The sequence below is a fragment of the Opisthocomus hoazin genome, chromosome 3 (genome assembly GCF_030867145.1).
Source record: "Opisthocomus hoazin isolate bOpiHoa1 chromosome 3, bOpiHoa1.hap1, whole genome shotgun sequence".
Lineage (NCBI taxonomy): Eukaryota > Metazoa > Chordata > Aves > Opisthocomiformes > Opisthocomidae > Opisthocomus > Opisthocomus hoazin.
Window position 1 is genome coordinate 95,270,001 of NC_134416.1, and position 21,717 is coordinate 95,291,717.

The following is a 21,717-nucleotide window of genomic DNA, read 5'->3' on the forward strand; positions in this document are numbered from 1 at the left end:
CCCACACAATTAATCTCTGTTGTTCCTCTTCTCCATCACTTTTCCATTTGCTCATGTTCCTTATACTCCTTCCTGTCTACATTTCTATTTGTGTCTTACCTTTCTGTGATACTCTCCAGAAATTTCCTTTAGTACTAGTTTTCTTCACATACCCAGACTTCTCTTCATCTACTGACTTCACCTTTCCCTAGCTTCGTTTGCTTAGTCTCCATCTCTTAATCCAGTCTTGGCCATATTCCCATCCAAGCTAGCCCCTCCTTGCCCCCAGTCTCCTCTGTTGCCATCTACTCATTTTCATTTTTCTATGGAATCACAGTATGAAGGCAATCCTTATCATGTTAGCCCTTTAATATGTTTCTCTGCACCTTCAAATGAAGGAAAAAATGTCAAGGGAAAACACCATGGTAAGTAACGGCTCACATTGTTGCACCACTTTCTCCCTGTGCAAGGCTTTGTTTAGATAAAGCAACATCTTAACAAAAGTGTCAGTGACATTGCTGGCCCAGAAAGTGCAACTTATGCACAAGAAAAGTGAAAAATCTTTTACTGTCCCAGGATTGTCAGCTATGAATTCTACTAAAAATCTTGTTGTAAACTAATGAAAAGTGTTCTGACACATTATAACTTTGCATTCAGCCTTGTAATGCTTTGCTTTCACCTGAAATGATGACCACATCGCAGGTGACGACTCATCACTTCTAGAGATGCTTTGCAGAAGGTGGCTGTCACATTCCACATTCGCCTTCCCAGAGGAAGGGGAGATCATCCCCTTCAGTTTCAAGAAAGCTGACTTTGGGCAACCACCTTGAAAGATGTGACTCAGTCAGAGGGTACTGGGCAGCAAGAGATTAAAAAAGATAAAAATGGTTCAGCTGAGCAGAAGGAAGGAGATGTAGAGGAATACTAGAGAAAACTGAAAAGCCAAGGAAGTGTCAGGAGCCGCAGTGGGAAAGAAGTCAAAGTGGGTATATATTGTGGCAGAGGGGAACAGGAGACTGAGGAAAAGGAAAGGAAAATGGGGAATCAACCTGCTTTTTCAATATCTAGTACTACACCTGGTAACAGACCTGTTAACCTGGTGGAAAATTTCGTCTCAGTGTATGGGACTCATAAGCACAAGCATTTGCAGAAATCTGCTCCACAAATGCATCGAGCAGCATGCCCCTCGTTCCCTTTTGCTGACAGTTATTCTTGATTCACTTTTCCAACAGCTGGTCCTAGCAGAGGATCTATCTGCTCACTGCCCACTTCTGCAAGTGGAATGGCTGCCACATAACCAGAGAAGCAACACTTGGGAAAAGACTCCAGCTTTCTTGTTACAGCTGCCGTTCTCTGCATCGTCTTCAAAATGTTGACCTATTTCTGTCTGTCCATTTGAAAATTTTAGTCTTAAGGAGTACCAGGTACCTGGCCAAGTAGTTAAAAGGAGACATCAGAATTACTCACAGTCCCACACTACATTTCATTTTCTTATTTTTGCATACTGAAAAAGTGCTGTTTGAAAGTCACTTTTGTGGTGGTGATAGTGAAGTTTTGTGACATGACCTTACAGTATAGTACAGCAATACTGCAATTACAAACTATTTTCCTTAAAATATATTCCTCATGTTTGGGTTTTTTGCCCACAAACTATCAGTAAGATTCTCTCCATTACAAACAAAATCAAAAATTAACTTGCAAAGGCAAGGAGGTAATTTGCCTGCTCACAACTACATTGTCTTCTGCCAATATCAGAAAATAACCAAGAAAAACATTGTAAGAAAAGCATTCAGTTTTAAAGCATGGAAAGCTACAAATATATCTAGTTTCAGGAAAATACATTTCTAGCAACTTACTTTCACTGGCTGAATAATCCTGTGGATCGAGTATCCCTGATTCCTGCAGTGATCTAATACAGGAGTCCACCAGCTCCAGACCAGTGGTGAGCTCATCTTCTATATCTTTCTGACCATCTGTAATAAAATTAACAACATGAAAATATAAAAGAAAGGCAAAAGATAAAACCAGTTACAAAACTAAAGGTAAAACCAGTTACATGTCACTAAGCCTTCACAGCTGATGAAGGAACGGAGAACACACCGAGATCACATATTCAGAGGAGGCTGGCCATACTGAAAATTATGCCATCCTTTGAAAAAGTGGCCTTGGAATAACAAAAGCAAATTGAGAAAGTTCAGGTCTAATCTCAAAAAAAATCAGAGACATGTTGGGCAATGCGCCCTCTCAAAACTCTGCATTACTCTAGGTGTTCTTTTTGGCAACTCTAAAAACTTCGGCCACGTTTTGCCAGTCTTTAAGTAGGGTTTTCACAAACTAGCAATGAGAAGAAAATACTGCATAAGGCATGTTGGTTTCCCCTCTATCTTCTTCAGGAAATATTTTCATTCTAGGAAAGAATATATGTAGTAAATATGTGTAGATAAGGACATTACCTTGTGTTTGCCAGTGAAACTGCTCTTCTGTTGAACTGAAAAGAGAAAAAAAAAGCTTTAATTTTTTATTAAATGATTCAGTAACCTGCCATCAATATTCCGATCTAAATCTATTCTGAAGGAACTGATTTAAGAATAAAGGAACTGACTTAAGAATAAACAACATACTTAGTATATCAAGTAGTATTTTACACTTTTTTTAATGAATGACTTGCACAGCATTCATTCAGCAGGAGGGAAGCATCTTCACTTCTTCATTAACTAATTGAAAACATACATATAGAAACTGCCCTCTTAGTCTTGATACACAAATTACACTATTTCAAAGCAAAAACATTAACATTTTGCAACTTTTTTTTGATCCTTCTATTTCTCTGATTTTCCATTTTTATAGAGAAATTATAAATTGCTTTCTCAAGTGAACAGTTACATGTGATTTCTAAAAGAGATTACGAGTATGATTCCTGGTTCTACTGATCATTATGTGCATTTTTATATTATTCAAATGTGCAGCTAAGTTAATTCAATTGGCCTACACAAGAGAGTAAATTTAGATGTGTTTCTGCTTCCACGTACAAGCACTTAAGGAATGGAAGGTCTTAATTTTAAAATAATGAGCATGCACACTAGAGGATAGGTTAGGAAGGGTTTTTTCTATAAAATGAACTATATATTCAAATGAATGATAAAATGAATGATACATTCAATTAGGCAATGAGTACACTTTCCTCCAGGGCATGATCTGTTTATGCTTCAATATAGGTCGTTCTTACATGCCAAGAATACAAAAAGGATTGAAGTTAATATAATTATTTTTAGAACAGTGAACTGATTATTGTAGTTATGATTAAAACATTTTTCTGTACATTTTTTACAAGGTATTTATAGGGGAGAACAAAATCATCTGTTGGATCCACTGGTAAAAAAAACAAAGACAGAAATTATTTTAACTTTTCAAACTATAAATTTATTTCTTTCTGATGTTGAGAATAAATGCGCTTTTTAATGAGTAAATGGATTTTAAATTTTGGAATTGTTTTCCCTTTTCCCAACAGATGCTGGATCTCTTCTGAATATGTGAGTACAGCTCCTCGTATCTATGTTCTGAACAAGAATAATGTAAAGGAAATGAAATACTTCTTTTTGGAGGTCTCTTTTTACAGCGAAAAAACTTAATTATTTAGCAGATTTGATAGTGTTAAAAAAAGCATAATTGCCTAATTTACATATAAATAGTTCTAAAGTGACAACTTTAATTTCTAGCTGGCATCAAAAGTGTTAACCTGAAAAAAAACACCTACATGTCATCATCAATTTCCAAATATCTACCTTCTGTCATTTATATTGACTCACTGTAGTGAGATTTCACATATTAAGAAGCTAGCCCTTTGAGGAGACACTCAACTAAAATGCTTGCATTCAAATCCACCAAAGTTAATAACATTGAACAGAAACATAGCCAGAGTCCTATGGCAAATAATAATGGCAAAGTGCTAAACTGGAAGAAATCACTTTAATTTAAATTACCTTTTCAAATGGAGCCAAAGTGGATGGCGACTAGGGACAGTGGCTCTTTTTGAAATATTACTTTTTCTGATTTGAAATTCCTTTCACCCGATTTTCAAAATAAACAACTGCAGCTTCAGCTGACATGCTGGGATTTGAGAGTGATCTTCCTTTCTGGAATTCGTATCATCCATAATAAGCAATGTACTACTTCCCACTACACAGTCCCTCTTCCAGCATCCAGATTTCTATGTGAGATGCCACACCAACAGAGTATCGCAGGTGGCATTCTTGCTGGCAGAATGAATTACTAAACGTTGCTCACAAGAACACACTGATATAAAAGACTGTGCCACCTCGTCCAAATCAGTGAGACAAGAAAATCAAGACTGTGCATAAAGAGTGAACCACCATTTCCAGGAATTCCAGCTTAGCCTCTTTTAAGCAGTAAATTCATATAAAACATAGAATTTCATTATCGGCATAGTACAGATAATATTAAATGAATCACTAGTGGCTGATTAGTAATGATCACTAATATCATTGGTCTTATTTCCACAGAAACATTTTAATTTATTCACCTTAAGAAACCTTAGATGGGAAGGTCTAAAAAAGAACTGCAGCAAATTTTTACTATATTTTAGCTTTTCCATTTTTAGTCAGGCTTCTTATCGCAACTACTGTAATGGTCTTTAAATAAATTTATATTCAAGGTAACAGATTCACTAACAAACTCTTTATCTTAATGTCACCTTCTGATTCAACATACTAAAAGTGTATTTGCTCCTACAAGGAAATCAAGACATTCTGGTATGAAGAGTCCTGTTTTCCTTCATTAAATTCATGCCTTTTAGCTTTTAAACAGTCCAATATAGTTGCACATTACAGTTGTCATTTTTTGGTTACAAACTGATGCCTCAGTCTTGCAGACAAACATGTAAAGGGTTTCCCTAGAAAAAATCGTATCAGAATTTGACAGAGTTTAAATTCAGATACCCTGCTTTTTTGTTTTTTACTTTTTTATTTTCCTTAAACAAAAAGAAAAATCTTAACCTTTCTTTTAAATATGAGCTCTTCCTGCTTTTGGCCTGAAAAGAATTCCTGACTGAAGCAACCAGACGTGTCTGTAGAGTGAGCCTTTACGCTGTCACACAAGTGTGCCCAATCTGCTTGAGTGAATAAAAGTGCCTTTTTTTGTGGTGTTTTTAGGTGTTTTCCAACTTCACAAGACATCAGCATAATTGACTTTATACTCACATCAAACACATGAAAAGACAAAAAAAAATTAACAGAAGTATTCCCCCTAATTAATTTTTCAACATGTTCAGCAAAATAAGCTTTCTGCTTTATAGTTTTCCTAAAGAAAAGGTTTTAAATATATTAACAACCACTTTTCTGCATATTCCTATGCCTCATAATATAAGTTTGCAAACTCTGCCAACTTTGACTCAGGAAGCTGAGCAATAAAATACTTTATTGAGAAGTTCTGAACTACCGAAACCTAGAGGAGGGAGATTTTAACCAGAATTACATTATTACAGTATCAGAAAATCGTAGCGAAAAATATTAATGAGCTGAGAATTCAGGCAGGTATCATTATTACCTCTCTTAACCCAAAAACAGATGAACAATTATGATTTATTTGCTGTATTTTTTTCTCATTATTGGTAGTCGTTGCATCCTGTATCTATTTCAAATGTTCTATCACCAATAAGACAGCCATTCTACTTAATTCTATTTGAGTGATGTAAAGAATCCTGTGTTACCATTCAACTATATAAAACTTTTCATCTTCTATACTTATATTGTCTTTGGAAAATAGGATTTTTGGAAGGAAAATCCCAGGGAAGCAGAACAACTTAAGAATGAGAAGATAATGCTAAACAAACAAACAAACAAACAAACAAAAAAGCCAGCCAACAGAAAAAAAAAAAAAAAGTATTATTGTATGTTTAGTTCTGGATATTCCTCTTGAAGCTAATGAACAGGTCTTCTGCAAGGACGCACTCCACTGCGCCTAAAACTTTACCTTTAATAGCCACCAGTGCAAGGAAATGTTCCAGCAAAAGTTGTTTCACCGCCCTAGGCAAGAGTGAGCCAAGTAAATCTCCACAGAGCCGTCACCTTGCTGCCAGCTGAACTCACACGTTCCCGTTTCCACACGCATGTCATAAAAGCACCGAAGTAGCAAGAAACCTTTTACGTGTGACCGTGCGTGCTAGCGGGAAGAAAGGCAAAGGAGCACAGCAGGCTGCAGGGAGCTTGTTTGGGGGAACATCACGTGAGCAAGGGCCATGGGGAGCTCTACCCGTCTCCGCACAGTGTGGAAAGATGAGAGGCAAAAAGCGCTGCAAAAATGCCGAGTTTCTACAGTCAGCAAAGGATGCCTGACTATTAACAGCAATCTGTTTACATCAAGTTTGTCCCTAGCCAGGCACGGACAGAAAAATCCCAGTCTGCGCCACACTACGTCTATAAACAAGCAACAAATCAGCCCTCTGGGAACCTTCATTATTTTTCCCTGTATCCCAAGTAAAGCTAAACAAGAAGTGGGTGTACTCTTCAAGATGGACTTGATAGGAACCCAGCAAGACAAGAGGGCTCTGCAGAGACAACTGAACATGTCCCACAGCAGCCAGCACCACCAGAACAAGGCGAGCTATGTACGGCCATCAAACATTTCTCCCCACAATTTACAGGAGTCAAAAGCAGCTTTGGTGGCGTACAAGTGAACGCTCAAGGTGACACCAAAATATTGCTTTCCTGGACTGTGCTCACAAGCCACGTTTCTGTAAAAGTAACCAGAAGCCTCATGGGAGGTAACCCAGAGGTGGGGGAGACTGCTGATGCAACTTAGATGAGCGCCCCACTGCAGCACACACATTTTGCACACTACCTGTCACAGCCGTACTTGCAGCATCGCTTGGGTGTAGTTTTAGACATTACATGGGCTAATGGGAGACCTGACCCCTTCAGATCAATGCCTCTTGACAGCTTCTGAACCGTCCAGCGCAAGAAGGAGGTTCACCACACTGTACACACTGCTTCCAGCACAGTATTTGTTATGCAGCCTGGGGAAATTAATTTTTCTTATCCTGCGCATCAATATACATCACTGCACATGCACATCGGGCCATATGATTTGGCTGTTCAGGTCCTGTGCCTTCCTGCTCCTCGGAAGAACACCACAGCAAAGAAACTCTGTGCTGGAAAGCGGTGTAGGTCTTCCCTCCATCACTCTTTCTGGCACACCTCTTGATTTGTCATGGCGCCTGCATACAGTCTGCCAGGGCAAACCCACACTTTTGTATTCCTTTAATTATTAAAAAAATGTTCATGTGCCTCTTCTTTGTATAAAGTCATTCCATTTACAGTCATCACTCATTTTTGGAGAAAGTGCTGTAGCTATCGGCTACACAAAAGTATTTATCTTTATTGTTTTCTAAAACAATTCATGAAATTAGATATAACACTATTCTACAACAGCTACGAAAGCATTTTTACCAGAAGTTGTATCAGCACATGACCTTTTCAATTATATCTGCAGTGGAGCCACACAAACATTGCTGTGTATAATTACAGGCAGATACTGGCTCACTGATTTTTCAATTGCTGTTCTGGTTGTGGAAGGTAGAAGAAACGATTCAGAAGCATTTCACAAAAAGTAAGGAGGTTGAGAAACTAGTATGCCATCTAAGGCAAAGCAGCAGATTTTAAATCAGCACTACACTTCAGGTTATCTGCGAAATAGTAAATAAACTTTGTTATCAACTATCTGGAAGAAAAAAAAAAGACCTAAGAATAAATTTTACATTAAATAACCCTGTGAAAAAGTACCCAACCATCAGTAAATTACCATAGAAAAGATCCACAGCCAAGTGCAATTTTTTTTGTTGCCCAATTTAAAACTAGGTCAAAATCTCTGACTTCAGTAGTCACCTCTACAGATGCGACACAATAACCTCTGTCAAATATTTAATCGCACTCTACTAGCCAGCTGTGATACCAACTTGGCTACCATATCAAGATGTGCTTTTGATGTTCCAACAAACCTAATCCAATCCCCTACAACGATCCTGGAAAATGTACAAAAACTCAAACAAACCAAAATAAAGAAACAACACCCCTCCCAAATCCACACATACTCTACTGATGGCTGCTCTTTTGTACCCTGTGAATTTCAAACTGACTTTTAAAACTATTACAAAGTTCTTCTCAGCTGTAGATGCCAGAAAACCATTCACATGGTTAATTTTCACCTTTATTAGAAAGCCCTTGCTACAAGTCCCTGCAGAGAAAGAGAATTGCCTGTTTTTTTTCCCAGACAAATTATTGTTATTCCCTAGGTTTTACAAAATCAATAGCAGAACTTTGTGGCTGTGCTATGAGTGTTTTGCACTTCTTTCCAATGGTGCATGGAAATATTTGCAGCCAAATTTTCAAAAAAGTCCCAAGATCAATGCTTTCCTCTGCATTTAACACTTGCAGAAGTTTGTAGACATGATTTTCCTTTAAAAGCAACTTTTTATCTGCTCCAGTCCTATTTATATCCAATTTTCCTATACTGATTGTTCTTAATAATAGCTGTTCTATTTCTTCTTATTTAAATGTGATTTACAGTTCAGTGTGCTACACTGCTAAGAGCACTATTTACGTACAGAGCATGCACAGAAAGCAAGCAGCAGTCTTGCATTACACACAGCGTTCTGCTTAGGTGCCTGCAAAGCAGGGAGCAAAGGCTGCTGTTTAACGGAGAGAGCATAATACAGTCTGTTTCCCCGTAGTTTTGGACCATCATTCCTAACAAGGGCAATGAGAGTATCAATTATAGTAATATTTCTTTTGGCTGAATTCATTTCACACATACCAACCCCTCAAAAACATTTATCGAAGTTTCAATTGAACTTAGCCACCTAGAAACAAAAAACTTGCTACTTTGTACTGGTGATACCAGCCCATTTCCTCTAGTTTCAGTTCTGCAGATAGTTACTGGTGTGACAAGGAAGACAGAGAACCCTTCCACAGCCGAAGCCCACGAAGCTCTATTATTCCAAGGAAAAGTATTTGTAGGGCAACACATGAAAAGAGTGGCTGGAGAGCTGCCCGGTGAAAAAGGACCTGAGGGTTCTGGCTGACAGCCGGCTGAACATGAGCCAGCAGTGTGCCCAGGTGGCCAAGAAGGCCAACGGCATCCTGGCTTGTATCAGGAATAGTGTGGCCACCAGGAGTAGGGAGGTGATGGTGCCCCTGTACTTGGCACTGGTGAGGCTGCACCTGGAGTACTGTGTTCAGTTTTGGGCCCCTCCCTACAAGAAAGACATTGAGGTGCTGGAGCGTGTCCAGAGAAGGGCAGTGAGGCTGCTGAGGGGTCTGGAGAACAGGTCTTATGAAAAGTGGCTGAGGGAACTGGGATTGTTACGTCTGGAGAAGAGGAGGCCGAGGGGAGACCTTATTGCTCTCTACAACTACCTGAGAGGAGGTTGTAGTGAGGCAGGTGTTGGTCTCTTCTCCCAGGTAACTAGCGATAGGATGAGAGGCAATGGTCTCAAGTTGTGCCAGGGGAGGTTTAGATGGGATCTTAGGCAACATTTCTTCACTGAAGGAATTGTAAAGTGCTGGAACAGGCTGCCCAAGGAAGTGGTTGAGGCATCGTCCCTGGAGGTGTTTGAAAGACGTATAGATGCAGAGCTTAAGGACATGGTTTAGTGGTGGAACTGACAGTATTAGGCTAATGGTTGGACTCGATGATCTTGAAGGTCTCCTCCAACCTAAACAATTCTACGATTCTACTTTACTGAACTTTAAACTTGGAAGCAAGGACAGTATTAGGGAAACAAGTATTATATGATTGCTCTATTCTCACCCTTTCCCTCGGTGTCCATTTCTGCTCCTTTGTATCCCAGACAGGATACTGGGTTAGATAGACCCTAACTCTGAATCAACACAACCATTCTTTTTTTCTTATTTAGAGAAGCTAAAATTAAATTAAATTACTTCTTTTTGTAATTTCCCTTTATTAACTAATTAATAAAAAGGATGATGGTTTACAAAAAGAAGGAATTAGCTCATGGCTGGATTTCTGCTAAGGTAATTATGTTAGTTCTTCCTGTTTCCTTCAAACCTGTTTTTATTTGAGAGAGGAGCTCACTTCCAAAACTGAACTGCTTCAACAGGAGCACATTTAGAATAGAATAGAATAGAATAGGATAGGATAGGATAGGATAGGATAGGATAGGATAGGATAGGATAGGATAGGATAGGATAGGATAGGATAGGATAGGATAGAATAGACTACTTCAGTTGGAAGGGACCTACAACAAGCATCTCGTCCAACTGCCTGACCAGTTCAGGGTTGACCAGAAGTTAAAGCCTGTCGATAATGGTGTCCAGATGCCTCTTGAACACTGACAGGCTTGGAGCATTGACCGACTCTCTAGGAAGCCTGTTCCTGGGTTTAACACCCTCTCGGTAAAGAAACTCTTCCTAATGTCCAACCTAAACCTCCCCTGCACAGCTTTGAACCATTCCCATGTATCCCATCACTGGATCCCAGGGAGAGGAGCTCAGCGCCTCCCTCTCCACTTCCCCTCCTCAGGAAGCTGCAGAGAGCAATGAGGCCGCCGCTCAGCCTCCTTTAAATGTTAAATTTTGCCACTTTTTCACAGCCTAGCAGTTTAGATAGTAGTGTACTATGATATTTCTTCAGCCCCAGTGGTGATATTTGGATCTGATCCAAACAAAACAAGCATCTAAAATAATATTTGGAAGGAACTTAAGCGTTCCAAGAAATAAATCAGAAATTGCAAATTAGTAACATGCAATAGTGAAGAGGCAGAATCATCTCTGCCTTGAGGCAACTGAGCAGTTTGGTGCCTAAATTACAACACAGCCTACCAGTACCTGTAAAACTATATTCCTCAAGTATGCCTTATAGATAGCATTGCACAAAAAGTATGGTAATTGTTGTCATGCTTTAAAGAAAACCACACAGCACCTGAAAGATAAAATGAGGTCTACTTTCTTCTTTCCCTCCTCCCTTTTACCCCAATAGTTCAGTTATTACAGCACTTGTGCACAATGTCATAGAACTAGTTATAATCCTGTTTTATTCACTTGCAAGAAATCAAAGCAATATCCAAGTTGAGTGTAACCATCAGGTTGTTCCCTGTCTTTCCTATGCAACCACAATCCCGCATAGAAAACAACACAGTATTTTAGTGAAGGAACTGCATTACAAAAGATGCACAGCCACCCTCTCTTTGCACCAAGTTTTGAAAGATGGCTTCAGAGAAAGGGTGCAAGACGGTAACACCCACAAGAGGAAAGAGTTTCCCAGTGCAGCAGAAAAAGGTACCGAAGACCCAGAGGTGAGACTGAGTTTCATGTAAAGTACCTTAAACATCCCACCCAACATTCTGATGTTGGGTAAGAAATATTCAGTCAATTGAGACTGATTCTGTCCTGAGGCACATAGTTGCCCGTACGTTGTATGAGCACTAGAGAAACTCAGCCCAAATGACAGATGCACGGAGACAGGCACCTAAAAATAAGCATTACAATACACTTTTCAGTACCTTTTTGGATCTGGTCTTTGGTACCAGAACATTAATTTCTAAAGAAAAATGATGCAATAAAAATACAATTCCTTTAAGGAAACCCATTTCTGTACATGAAGATACTGCAATATTTCTTCCTGGGATAGCTAACTGCTAGAGCAGGTAAAACCCCACTGGTAACATGAAGCTCCTCATCTTCTCATTACAGACAAACGGCACAAGGATACCTTGTTCTGCACAAGACTCAATCCTTACTATGCAGATCAAGCCAAGTGCCTCATGCTGACCATTCTTAGAGGTAAATTATTTTAAGTATGACCACACTTTTATATGACTATTTCAGCTACAATATTTGTTCTGTGTTGTCCTTGATAACTAATAAGAAAGTGATTTTCTCTAGGTTTTGAGGGATGACTCATTCCAAGTTCAGCACTTCCTTAGGGAAATGATGCAGACAGGAGCCAGATGGCCTCTACCTTGAAGAAAGCACGTTCCATGCAGGAAAATCCCAACACACACATAGCCTGTCACTGTGTGAGATTGCACATCACACCTCTTCCGAGTTCCTCTCCCCTACAGCCTCTTCACATTAGCGTCACTCGGCTCCTTCCAAGAAACCCTTTCAAGGCTCTTCTTTCCTGCTTCGGCAGGAGGGTTGGACTAGATGACCCACAGAGGTCCCTTCCAATTCCTACCATTCTGTGATTCTGTGATTCCATGTAAACAACCCTCTCCTTTCCATTCCTTCTCTCCTTCTACACAAGAAAACACGGAGTTGGGATGTGTCTTCTTTTCACTTCGCTGATGATTTTGCTATTCCCTTTCCTGCAGCTTATGGCTGTTTGGGCCAGGAGCAAACTCCTACTGTGCCAACACAGTGGCTGGAAGTCTCCTGCAACTAACAAAGAATATTTTTAATGTTATAATATGGTCAAATTTTGACATTGAACAGGCTGCATGGTAGCCACCTCTGCCTTACATGTTGTCTTTTATTTCTGTATTTGCCACCAGGTATGTGGCACATATGGACACGAAACACTGCCATGAAACAGGAGAATATTCTGCAGGGAGATGGAAAGACTTTGTTGATCTTTTTTAAGGGAAGATTAGGTAAGCAATCTGAGGTGTATTTAAAAAGCCAAGTTTAATGGATGTGTTGAACAAATTATTTTCTGTTTCGATGAAGGAGGAATAATCATAGAATAATTTAGGTTGGAATGACCTCTAGGCATTATTTGGTCCAGCCCCCACTTAAAGCTGGGTTAACTTCAAAGTACTGTCCTGAACATAACATTGTAGCAAGGCATGCCACAATATTCTGCTATTCAGAATTTTTTTAGTTAATTCTCATTTTTTTAAGAGAGAAAATGAAAACTGATAAAAGATAAAGTTAGAAGAGTTTGGTGAGCTTAGATGAGACAATTAAAGTCTGAGAAGGGAGCGCAACTGGCTTTTATAACGTAGCAAGGCTAAAAGACAGGAAAATAGAGGAAGTATACATGTGGGACAAGAACAAACAGGTTCAAACTGGTCACTGAAATTTTTGCTGGAAATTTAATAAACGGTACTAAAGCAGCATGGAAGGAGCCATCCCCATGCAATTTGAGTTGAGGTGGCAAAACTATACCTACTCTTACAAGGCTGTTTGATGAGTTTATTAGAAAGAGCTGATGTTAGTTTCAGCTTTGAGGAACTGGACTACATCCCAGGATGGTCCATTCAGTTCTGTATTTGATATAATCTTAATATGTGATGCTGGCAACTTGGTGATTGTTACACAAAGTAGTACACACACAACTACATAAATTAATACCTCATACCACCAGAAACACTGAGCAATGAAGAAACTCAGTTGTTCTAGAAGCAGGCAGTACCAAGAAACACTTATGCAAGAAATGAGTCTTCAATTTACATTGCAGTAGATGAATGTAAAAGCAGCAGAGAACTACTTTCTAACCTAAAACGTTGGATGAATGTAAAGGTAATTTGGCCTATTAGGTGGGTGATAAGCAGCTGGATCAACCCCTGAACAACTGCTATTGATTTATGATTTTAACTGTGGGAGTGAAAATTCTTATTTGTAAACTGTTTGTATACTGAGTTGACAAATTATCCGAGTAACTAAAATGGCACATGGTAATAACAGCTATTTAGCTATATGGATAACCTTTAATCACACATTCATTACTGAAAATGACTAAAATTATATTAATGCAAGCTGACAAAAAATAAATGTAACCTTCAGACAGATTGGGAGCTTTGCTCTAAGCACACTGTCTTTTTATTCTGGCTGTTTCCACCACTAAGGCTCAGAAGGGAAAATGAGAATCAGTTCCCTAAGAAAATAATATTTGTTCTGTTATTCATTGCCTTCCAGTGACTAAAGAAATACAACACAGGAGACACCATGCATGTAGAAGCAGGCTCATAACTCAGACATTTGGTAAAGACAGATGTAAGAAACACATTATGATCCTATTTTTAAAAATAGTATGTAGGCATTAAAGAGAATATTCCTAAAGAGTAAAAGGATATCTATGTAGAAGATTGAAGAAAATGATCTTCTGGGCATCATACTAGTAATACTGAGAGAAATAATATTTTGAATCGTCTTTATTCCTAGCACAATATTACAATACAAAATTTTGTGGAAGTTAGTAGACAACAAAAACAATCCTTTGAAATTTTCTTTTGTTAGCAAAAGGATGAAATCACCTTTCTACTTAAATATACTCTACATCCAAACTGTGAAGTTTCACAACAAAGCTAAATGTTGAACCTTTTCATCTTGGTATACATACATAATCTACACATTTCAGCACTGAATTAGAACTTTGCAAGGGAACTTTGGCAATAAGATTCCCCGATCCTGTGTGCACCGATTTGTACTTTAAGGTCTGCCAGCCAGGTAAACGATGAAGGGCTGCACTAGTAGTCAGAGTTAGACTGAAAATCAGATCAAATCAAAACACAAGCGCTCAGCTGATCTTGGAAGTTCTACTCATGACTTCTTTCTTCTCTTTGGCTTTTCCATAACCTATCTATTGCTCACTGTTTGCACATTGAAACCAATACCAAATTCCTTCTCTGCACCTATTATCATGCAGGTGATTTTGGTAGGGCTGAATGGCAGATTTGTTTCCTAAAACTCGTTGCACTTTGGCCCTCTCACTCCTGTTTTGGGCAATCCCACTGATATTCATAAAAAACAAAAGCATACCCCTGAATTTCCATACTGTTGTTCCTTTAAGCTGCCATAAAGTCCATCTTTCTCTCCATAAATTGGGAACACCACAGTGGAGAGTAAATTGGATCAGTACTGAAAGCTATTTGTTACTTAATGATTGCAACATTTTCCAATGCAAATCTGGCCCTAATATACTAGAGAAGTGACGTCACAAGTATTACAGGTTCTCATGTTGTGTTAAAAAAAAAAAACAAAACAGGAAGCTTAGCTATATGCTTTTATCACTTGTAAAAATTTAAGACATCTGTTAGTCTATCACTTATGGTAGCACTGAGGTCATATCGCAAAACTTCTCAGTAGAAGAATTCAATTGCTGAGATGGCTTGCTCAATAAAACCAAATTCTACCTATTGCAGTCCTCAAAGCACTTCAAATTACAGCAGCTGTAACACTTTAAAGCGTTAAAGTCACTGATCTTCATTCTGCTCAAAGGGCCATCTAGTACCTTCTGGAAAGTCAGTATAATTATGCAGAAAAACGTTAAACTGTATTAGGTTACATAAAAGCACTAATTTTCTCTGCTGACTCTGCTGAAAAAGCAGACGAGGGAAATGAACCACCGATCTCAAATAACTAGCTGAGCTTTACATTGGCAGATACAATTTTTTAAAAGCCCTTTGTTTTGCTGAAAAGGTTCCTGAACCATAGAATAATGAAGTTCTTGGCCATCTATGCAAATCCCTCTCTAGGATGCCTCAGCATCACTTGTTCAAAACAATTCATTAAAATTCTTTCTTCCCCATGGCTGGTAGAACCAGAATCCAGTAAATTTTCACTACAGTTCATGTCACTAAATAATACTTTTCCCATCATAGTCACATGTTCTATCACCAGAAATATTACATATACAAAAAATAAAACTTACCAGCTTTGCATTTATTTTAGCTTTCTTTTCTCTACTTACACTAAATGAAATTTTGGGAGTTCTCAACCGAGTTATCCCACCATTTTGCTAATTCTGCAAATTCTTTCTCTTTAAATATCTTAATCTAGGTTTAAAAGCTACTTGTAAAACTGAGAATCTGATATTACTTGTTCAGTGCCTCTCAGACATAGTCCAATAAAAAAGCTAGATCTGTTTACACCGGCGAAACAGAGCTAATACGAAAAGAGAGGAGACATTTTTTTTTTCCCCTCCCTAAATACAAATCACATAAAATCTGTTCTGAACTTGACAAAATTAATTTCTCACAGTGTAGAAATGCTAAAGCTCATAGCTGAAAACTATTAAAAAAGTGATGTACTTTGTGGCCACTTTGAGGAAGAACAGTATTTGCAAGTTAGCTTAAGGACAGTCAGTGTTGAAGGCAGAGACAGACTTTTACTCCCAATCATCTAGTTCAAACCCCTGCTCAAAGCAGGGTCAACTCACACTGGATGGGAGGTATTACCAGTCTTCAATTCTTAAAAATTTTGTCCAGATTTTAATGTGTTTCTATTTTAAAGAATATAATAAGTAAGAAAAAAAATCTACTAAGAAAACATGAAAAGACCCGCTGATAAAGAACATTTTAAGAATCTCTGATGGTGAAGCAAATTTGACCTTGTACAACTATAACAAAATAAATATAGTTCAACACAAAATGATTATAATACAGGACAACTTTGCATTTAGGATGAGACTGGAATAAAAGTGATCCATATAGAGCCAAAAATTATACCTGGCCGGTTTTCAATAAGAATAATGTTCTACAGAGCAATCATGGTAAGGAGAATTCAAAAATACAGTATACTTTGCATCCCATGATGAACTATATAATCTCCAGTCCAAAACTTTAATAACTATGGTAATCACAGATTTTATTAATCTATCAAGCTGGGGATGGCACTTTCTAAGCAGACATTACAAAGTATTGTACCTATTTAAGAAAGGGGGAAAGAAACTAAACCAACCACAATTCAAGCCTAGGATGGCTTCCAAAGTTAAAAATTTGCCAATAATTAGAATTCTAATGGTTGACAGGAAAAGAAATAAAAGCACTTGGTTTTATTAAGGTTTCACACAGCACTTAAATGTTAAATTTCTCTCAAAGAGTTAAAAAAGGAAATGTAGATGTAATATATCTGGAATTCCATCAAGCATTTAACCCATTATCAGAGGATATTGCCAAGTCAATAGCTTAAAAAATAAAGTGGGAAACAGTATAAAATTTGAACAGTAAGTGTAAAAAAGGCCGGCCAAGAGACAACCAGTGGTGTTCAAGTGAAGCTACGCAAAAAGGAAATGACGCAGAACGACTCAAAAATCAGTCTTGGGGTTGACTTTTCTAAAGGAGTGTGTAAGACAAATTTGGGCAGTTTGAAGAAGAGGCGAGATCACTACCTGAAATGTATTAAAGCAGTATTCTGATATCCCATAAGAATGGATTTTCGTCCCTTAGTTTAATTCCACCCTCATCTTATCATGACTTGGATATAATTTTTTCACCAAACCAAGACTGAAAATTGTGTTCCTTCTCCTTGGACAAGTCCCATCCCTCCCTCCCTCCCCCAGTGAAAAAAGAGGAAATGGATTTTGAACAGGTTGTTGAGAGAAAGCAGGAATTCTGAAAATGTATTATGGTCATCTATAAAATAGAACTTATAATAGCAATATAACATCTATTACTCATAAGTAAGTCTTTAATAAACCCCTCCAAAGGGTACTGTCAATAGTATGGATAGTCAAATGGAGAGACACTGCGGAAACCAAGGTTTGCTACAATTACAACTACATGCACAAAAAAGTAAGTTAAAACATTATTTGGTCCCATATATGCATTAATTTTTCATTCAGGATGGAAACATTGTCTGTAATTGAAAGAGAATGTCCAGCATAGGACAGCCAAGAAAATACAGGCACAAAGCTATGTTAGAAACATAGCTATTTGTTTCCGTAAGCACCACAGTATATGCACGTGTTCCATCTCCATGTTGCAGCATATTTTTATCTTCCAAAGTGACAAATACAAGTTAGTTTTTATTCCACATTCCAGGCTTCAAGGAAAATAAATGCCTCTAGTCTCAAAGAAAGCAGCGCTTCATCTACACATGTATATGCATATATATGTATACATACATACAGGTACATAGACATAGCATTGACCCATTTGAGTATTTCAAAATCATATCTCTTTGTACGAGTCTTTATATTAAATCGAATGTTATATACATATATATGCGCTTTTTTCCAAAGCCTGAAACAAAATCTGGCAATCGTAAACACATTCAAGTGATTTTCTAACTAACTTATCTACAATGGTTAACATTTATTTTATCATGATGTCAATATATTTATATGTTTATAAAGTCTTGTATCTAAAAAGACATACTATTAGGCAAACTGCATGTGAAGTTTAGGTGATGCACACTAATAGCGGATAAAAGTTTTCTGTCCTATTTTTTCCTCAAGTCACTGTGTTCACCACTGACAGACTAAATTTGAAAACATGTTCTTCTGTAGCACTGCGAGGTGCAAAACACCTTTAATCTTTCCATATTACAAGGAAAACTGTCTCCTCAAGACGCACGTGCACTACAAAGTCTGCTATACAATAGCAGAAGTGCTTTGAAGAATTAATGTATAATTAAAATTAAAAAGTAGCCTGCACAAGAACACAGGTACTGCTCCACCATGCACTGACTCCTCTGTGTGCCAGACAAGTGCCAGGCAGCTGCAGAGCACAGAGCCGGGGACACTGGGACGAGAGACGGCCTCAGCATCACTGCCGCCACCCTCGCCTGCCTCCTCAACAGGGCAAGGTGACCTCGGCACTGGGGGAACCCAGAAACACTCAAGCACGGGGGCGAGCACATCATCAGTAGTGGGGGAGAAGGATCAAGAAGAATTTCTGAATAAAAACGGTTTTCATAAAAATGGTGGCTTGACTCCCTAGTTCATTCCTGGCCACTCCAACCCCATTCAGCTGGGTCTTCTGACAGAACTGCAGTTTTCCTGCTCCCTGCCCCTGCAGTAGAAGGTATCTTTCTGAAAACCTTCAGCATGAGTTGTTCAGTGGTTTTTTTTAATCTTTTTTTGTCTGTTTTTAGAACTATTATCTCCTCCTCCCATCTTCTCATCTTCTGACGTTTTCTTTGCCTATTAGAAAAAGCATTAACGGAACCTGTGACAAGACCAAGCACACTGGAATCCCAAACACTATTTACCCAGTGAATAAACACATTTATCTCAAATAATTCATGGATCCTTTCATTTCTTCCTGAGCAGTTCAGGTTTTATTTGATACAGTAGGAGTTGAAGAAGGTAGATTACTATGCAAGTGAGGTTGCCCATACAACATGACATTAAAAATGGTGATTTATTAAGTAACTTGATTTCAAATATATGTAGCAGATATGTTTTGAGCATGTCAGTACTCACATTAGACACATGAATTTAACTTCTGTAAACATAGAGCAAACACAGCTTGGAAAAAGCAAGTGGCTTGTTCTGGCCTGTACAGTGTGCTCAGCATTACTGCTGGTGTTTAGGACCATTATATGTAAGACATCTGGCTGCATTTAAAATCCAGTCTGAAGCTGCAAGGCTGTACTTCAGACAGGAAAAAGAGAAGGAAAATTTTTACTATTTTTACTTCTAAACTGTGAAAATATAACCTGGAATCACTGCGACAGCAAAAGCAGCAGCCCATGATACCATCTTCTCAAGGCTGAATTTTCAGCAACGTATTTGAAAGGAAAGGATTGTTTCAATTTCCTCTTCAGCAGAGGGCAACAAGACATACGTGGCATCCAAGTGAAACTTGACAACAAGCCTACCTTCACTGCAGTTCACTCTCTAGAGCTCTGACACAAGGTATGCATGTGACAGATAAGGCAACCTTTCTCATGGCTGCAGAAGAACAACCTGCCAAGAACAAATGGGGCGTTATCTAAAGTGTAAGGCTATCTGACAGAAGATGGCCTTCTTCCCTTTTTTCCTTCAAGCCCTTTATAAGTTTATAGTAGAGCAAAGAATAGCCTAAGACATCTGTAAAAACAAATAAATAAAAATCATTCCTTGTCACTCTGTTACTTGCTACAGGGCACTCGACATAGTTACCGTCTGTGGCAAATTCAACTTCACGGGGGCTGCTGACCACATGCTTTTTCTGTAGTTTTCATTTTTTTCCACAAGCCTCAAGCTTATCTGTTTACACCAACGAATTCATGTCCTCTGCCCTGTTATTTTATGAGAGCACTGACCACTTGAAAATGAATCCGTAGAAAGCCATGCACTACCACGATGTGGATTATACCAGCCCTGAATTCACCCTTTTTTCTCTCCATATCCCCAATTGCCCTGACCCTGTTTTGCATCTTACCTGCCCCTGTCAAGAACCCCCAGTTTCCACTGTCAGATTCCAGATCGCGCCACTGCAGTGTACATTACCTGGGTCTGCATCTTAACTTACCGCATCAGAACAAAAGTAAAATCATACATTATGCAAACATCTTTCAAAAGAAAGATCTTTTTGCAGCATATGTTGTTACTTGTCATATAACCACCTCTGTCTTTTGTGGGAAAAGAGTCACTACATATCAGAGGGAATTAATTATGATACGGCTTTATTGCATGGCCTTGCTGACAGCATTTTGTAGAGATACATGGAAGCATGGGACTAACTTGGGTTTATACATATGCCTGCTACACAGAGAAGTGAGTTTGAATTAAACAAAGGCACAACTACGGACAAGATCCACAAGAGCTATTTTGATGCTCCCATGATGAGGTGCTTCTGGGGAGCACAAAGACAAGTCACCGTCAGGGAAATGAGAGGTCCCTGTTCTCCACCAGCAGCCCAGCAGAGAAAGTGCCACAGCTTCCCTGCAGCAGCATTTTGTCACAGCTCGCAGAAGAGAGCTGTGCCAAAGAACTGCAATGGAGAACAGTGGGCTTCTCCATCAGCAAAGAGGAACCATCAGCCAAGGGTGACCACAGCGCAGATACTGCACTACTGCAAACACATTTAAATGCACTTAATTCAGTGCATTTCCATTTCCTTGCTGTTCAGTGACCAACTGAATGTGGGTAAAATGCTCTTTATTGGGAGTGCCAAACAATAGTGCCTTCCTTAGCAGTAAGAACCCCTCTCAGCTTCTCAGGCAAGTAGGCTAGCAAGGGTCAGCACGCCTTGTTGGTCCCGTTCATGCCATATGACAGTCATGCTCTTTGGCTATGGAAGCTGTGGACTACTAAACCTAACATAAAAGTATTTTCCCTACAAATTGGGCAAATCTATGTAGCAAGTTCTGCACATAGTTACAGCAGGAAAAATATTTGAATAATTCTGTAAGACTAGAACATGGCCCAATCAATAGCTAAGAGGATGTGTGTGGTATCTTAAAAAAAAATTACTTCTAAAACTACCATCACTCCATACCTCACAGTGTGAATCATATTTAAAATTAATTTAACCTTACAAATTTTCCAGTCATAAACTTTTTTTCCTTCTCTGATTTCCATGTTTAAATACTAGGCTACCATTTTATAAATTTCTAGTTTAAAGGTTCTAATACTTGAATTTTTATACAAATGGATTACTGTATCCACAGCGTCAGTACAATTACGGCCAAGACCTTTGTAGGCTGAACCAAACTACAAAAACATTTAAATAGAGCCTACTTAAAAGAATAACCAATAAATTAACATTCTTGACAAAAATAACATATCTCCAAGAAGATGGTAATTTAATAGGCTTTTATTGACCATTATGTATGAACCCTGAAATCGTGAACTATTATGTATAGACATATGTAGGATACAGTTTAAGCCCAGCAGCAGTAATTTCAAGATGTAAGTAACTCATAGGATTTCTCTAAAGCAATGCATATAAAAACATTTAAACAGAATGAGCTACAGACTTCCCTTCAGAATCAAATACAGATACTAGTAAATTTAAGAAAGTTTATATGTGTGAGGTAGAAGGGGCATATAGTGAAAACCAGGAACACATGCTAGAGATTATTTCCTTTTCAGTGAGCAAAACACAAAACT

General features: G+C 38.4%; 1 protein-coding gene across 9 annotated transcripts in view; it reads right to left on the minus strand.

Moving 5' to 3' along the window:
• Positions 1-21,717, minus strand: part of CTNND2 (catenin delta 2) — a 694,166-nt gene that overhangs the window by 317,791 nt on the left and 354,658 nt on the right. For all 9 annotated transcript variants that reach the window (XM_075417107.1, XM_075417104.1, XM_075417100.1 and 6 more), the window contains 2 exons: positions 2,433-2,467; positions 1,836-1,952 (listed from right to left, as the gene is read on the minus strand). In XM_075417107.1, coding sequence (XP_075273222.1) covers positions 1,836-1,952; positions 2,433-2,467 — 152 coding nt within the window. The remainder of the gene's footprint in view (positions 1-1,835; positions 1,953-2,432; positions 2,468-21,717) is intronic.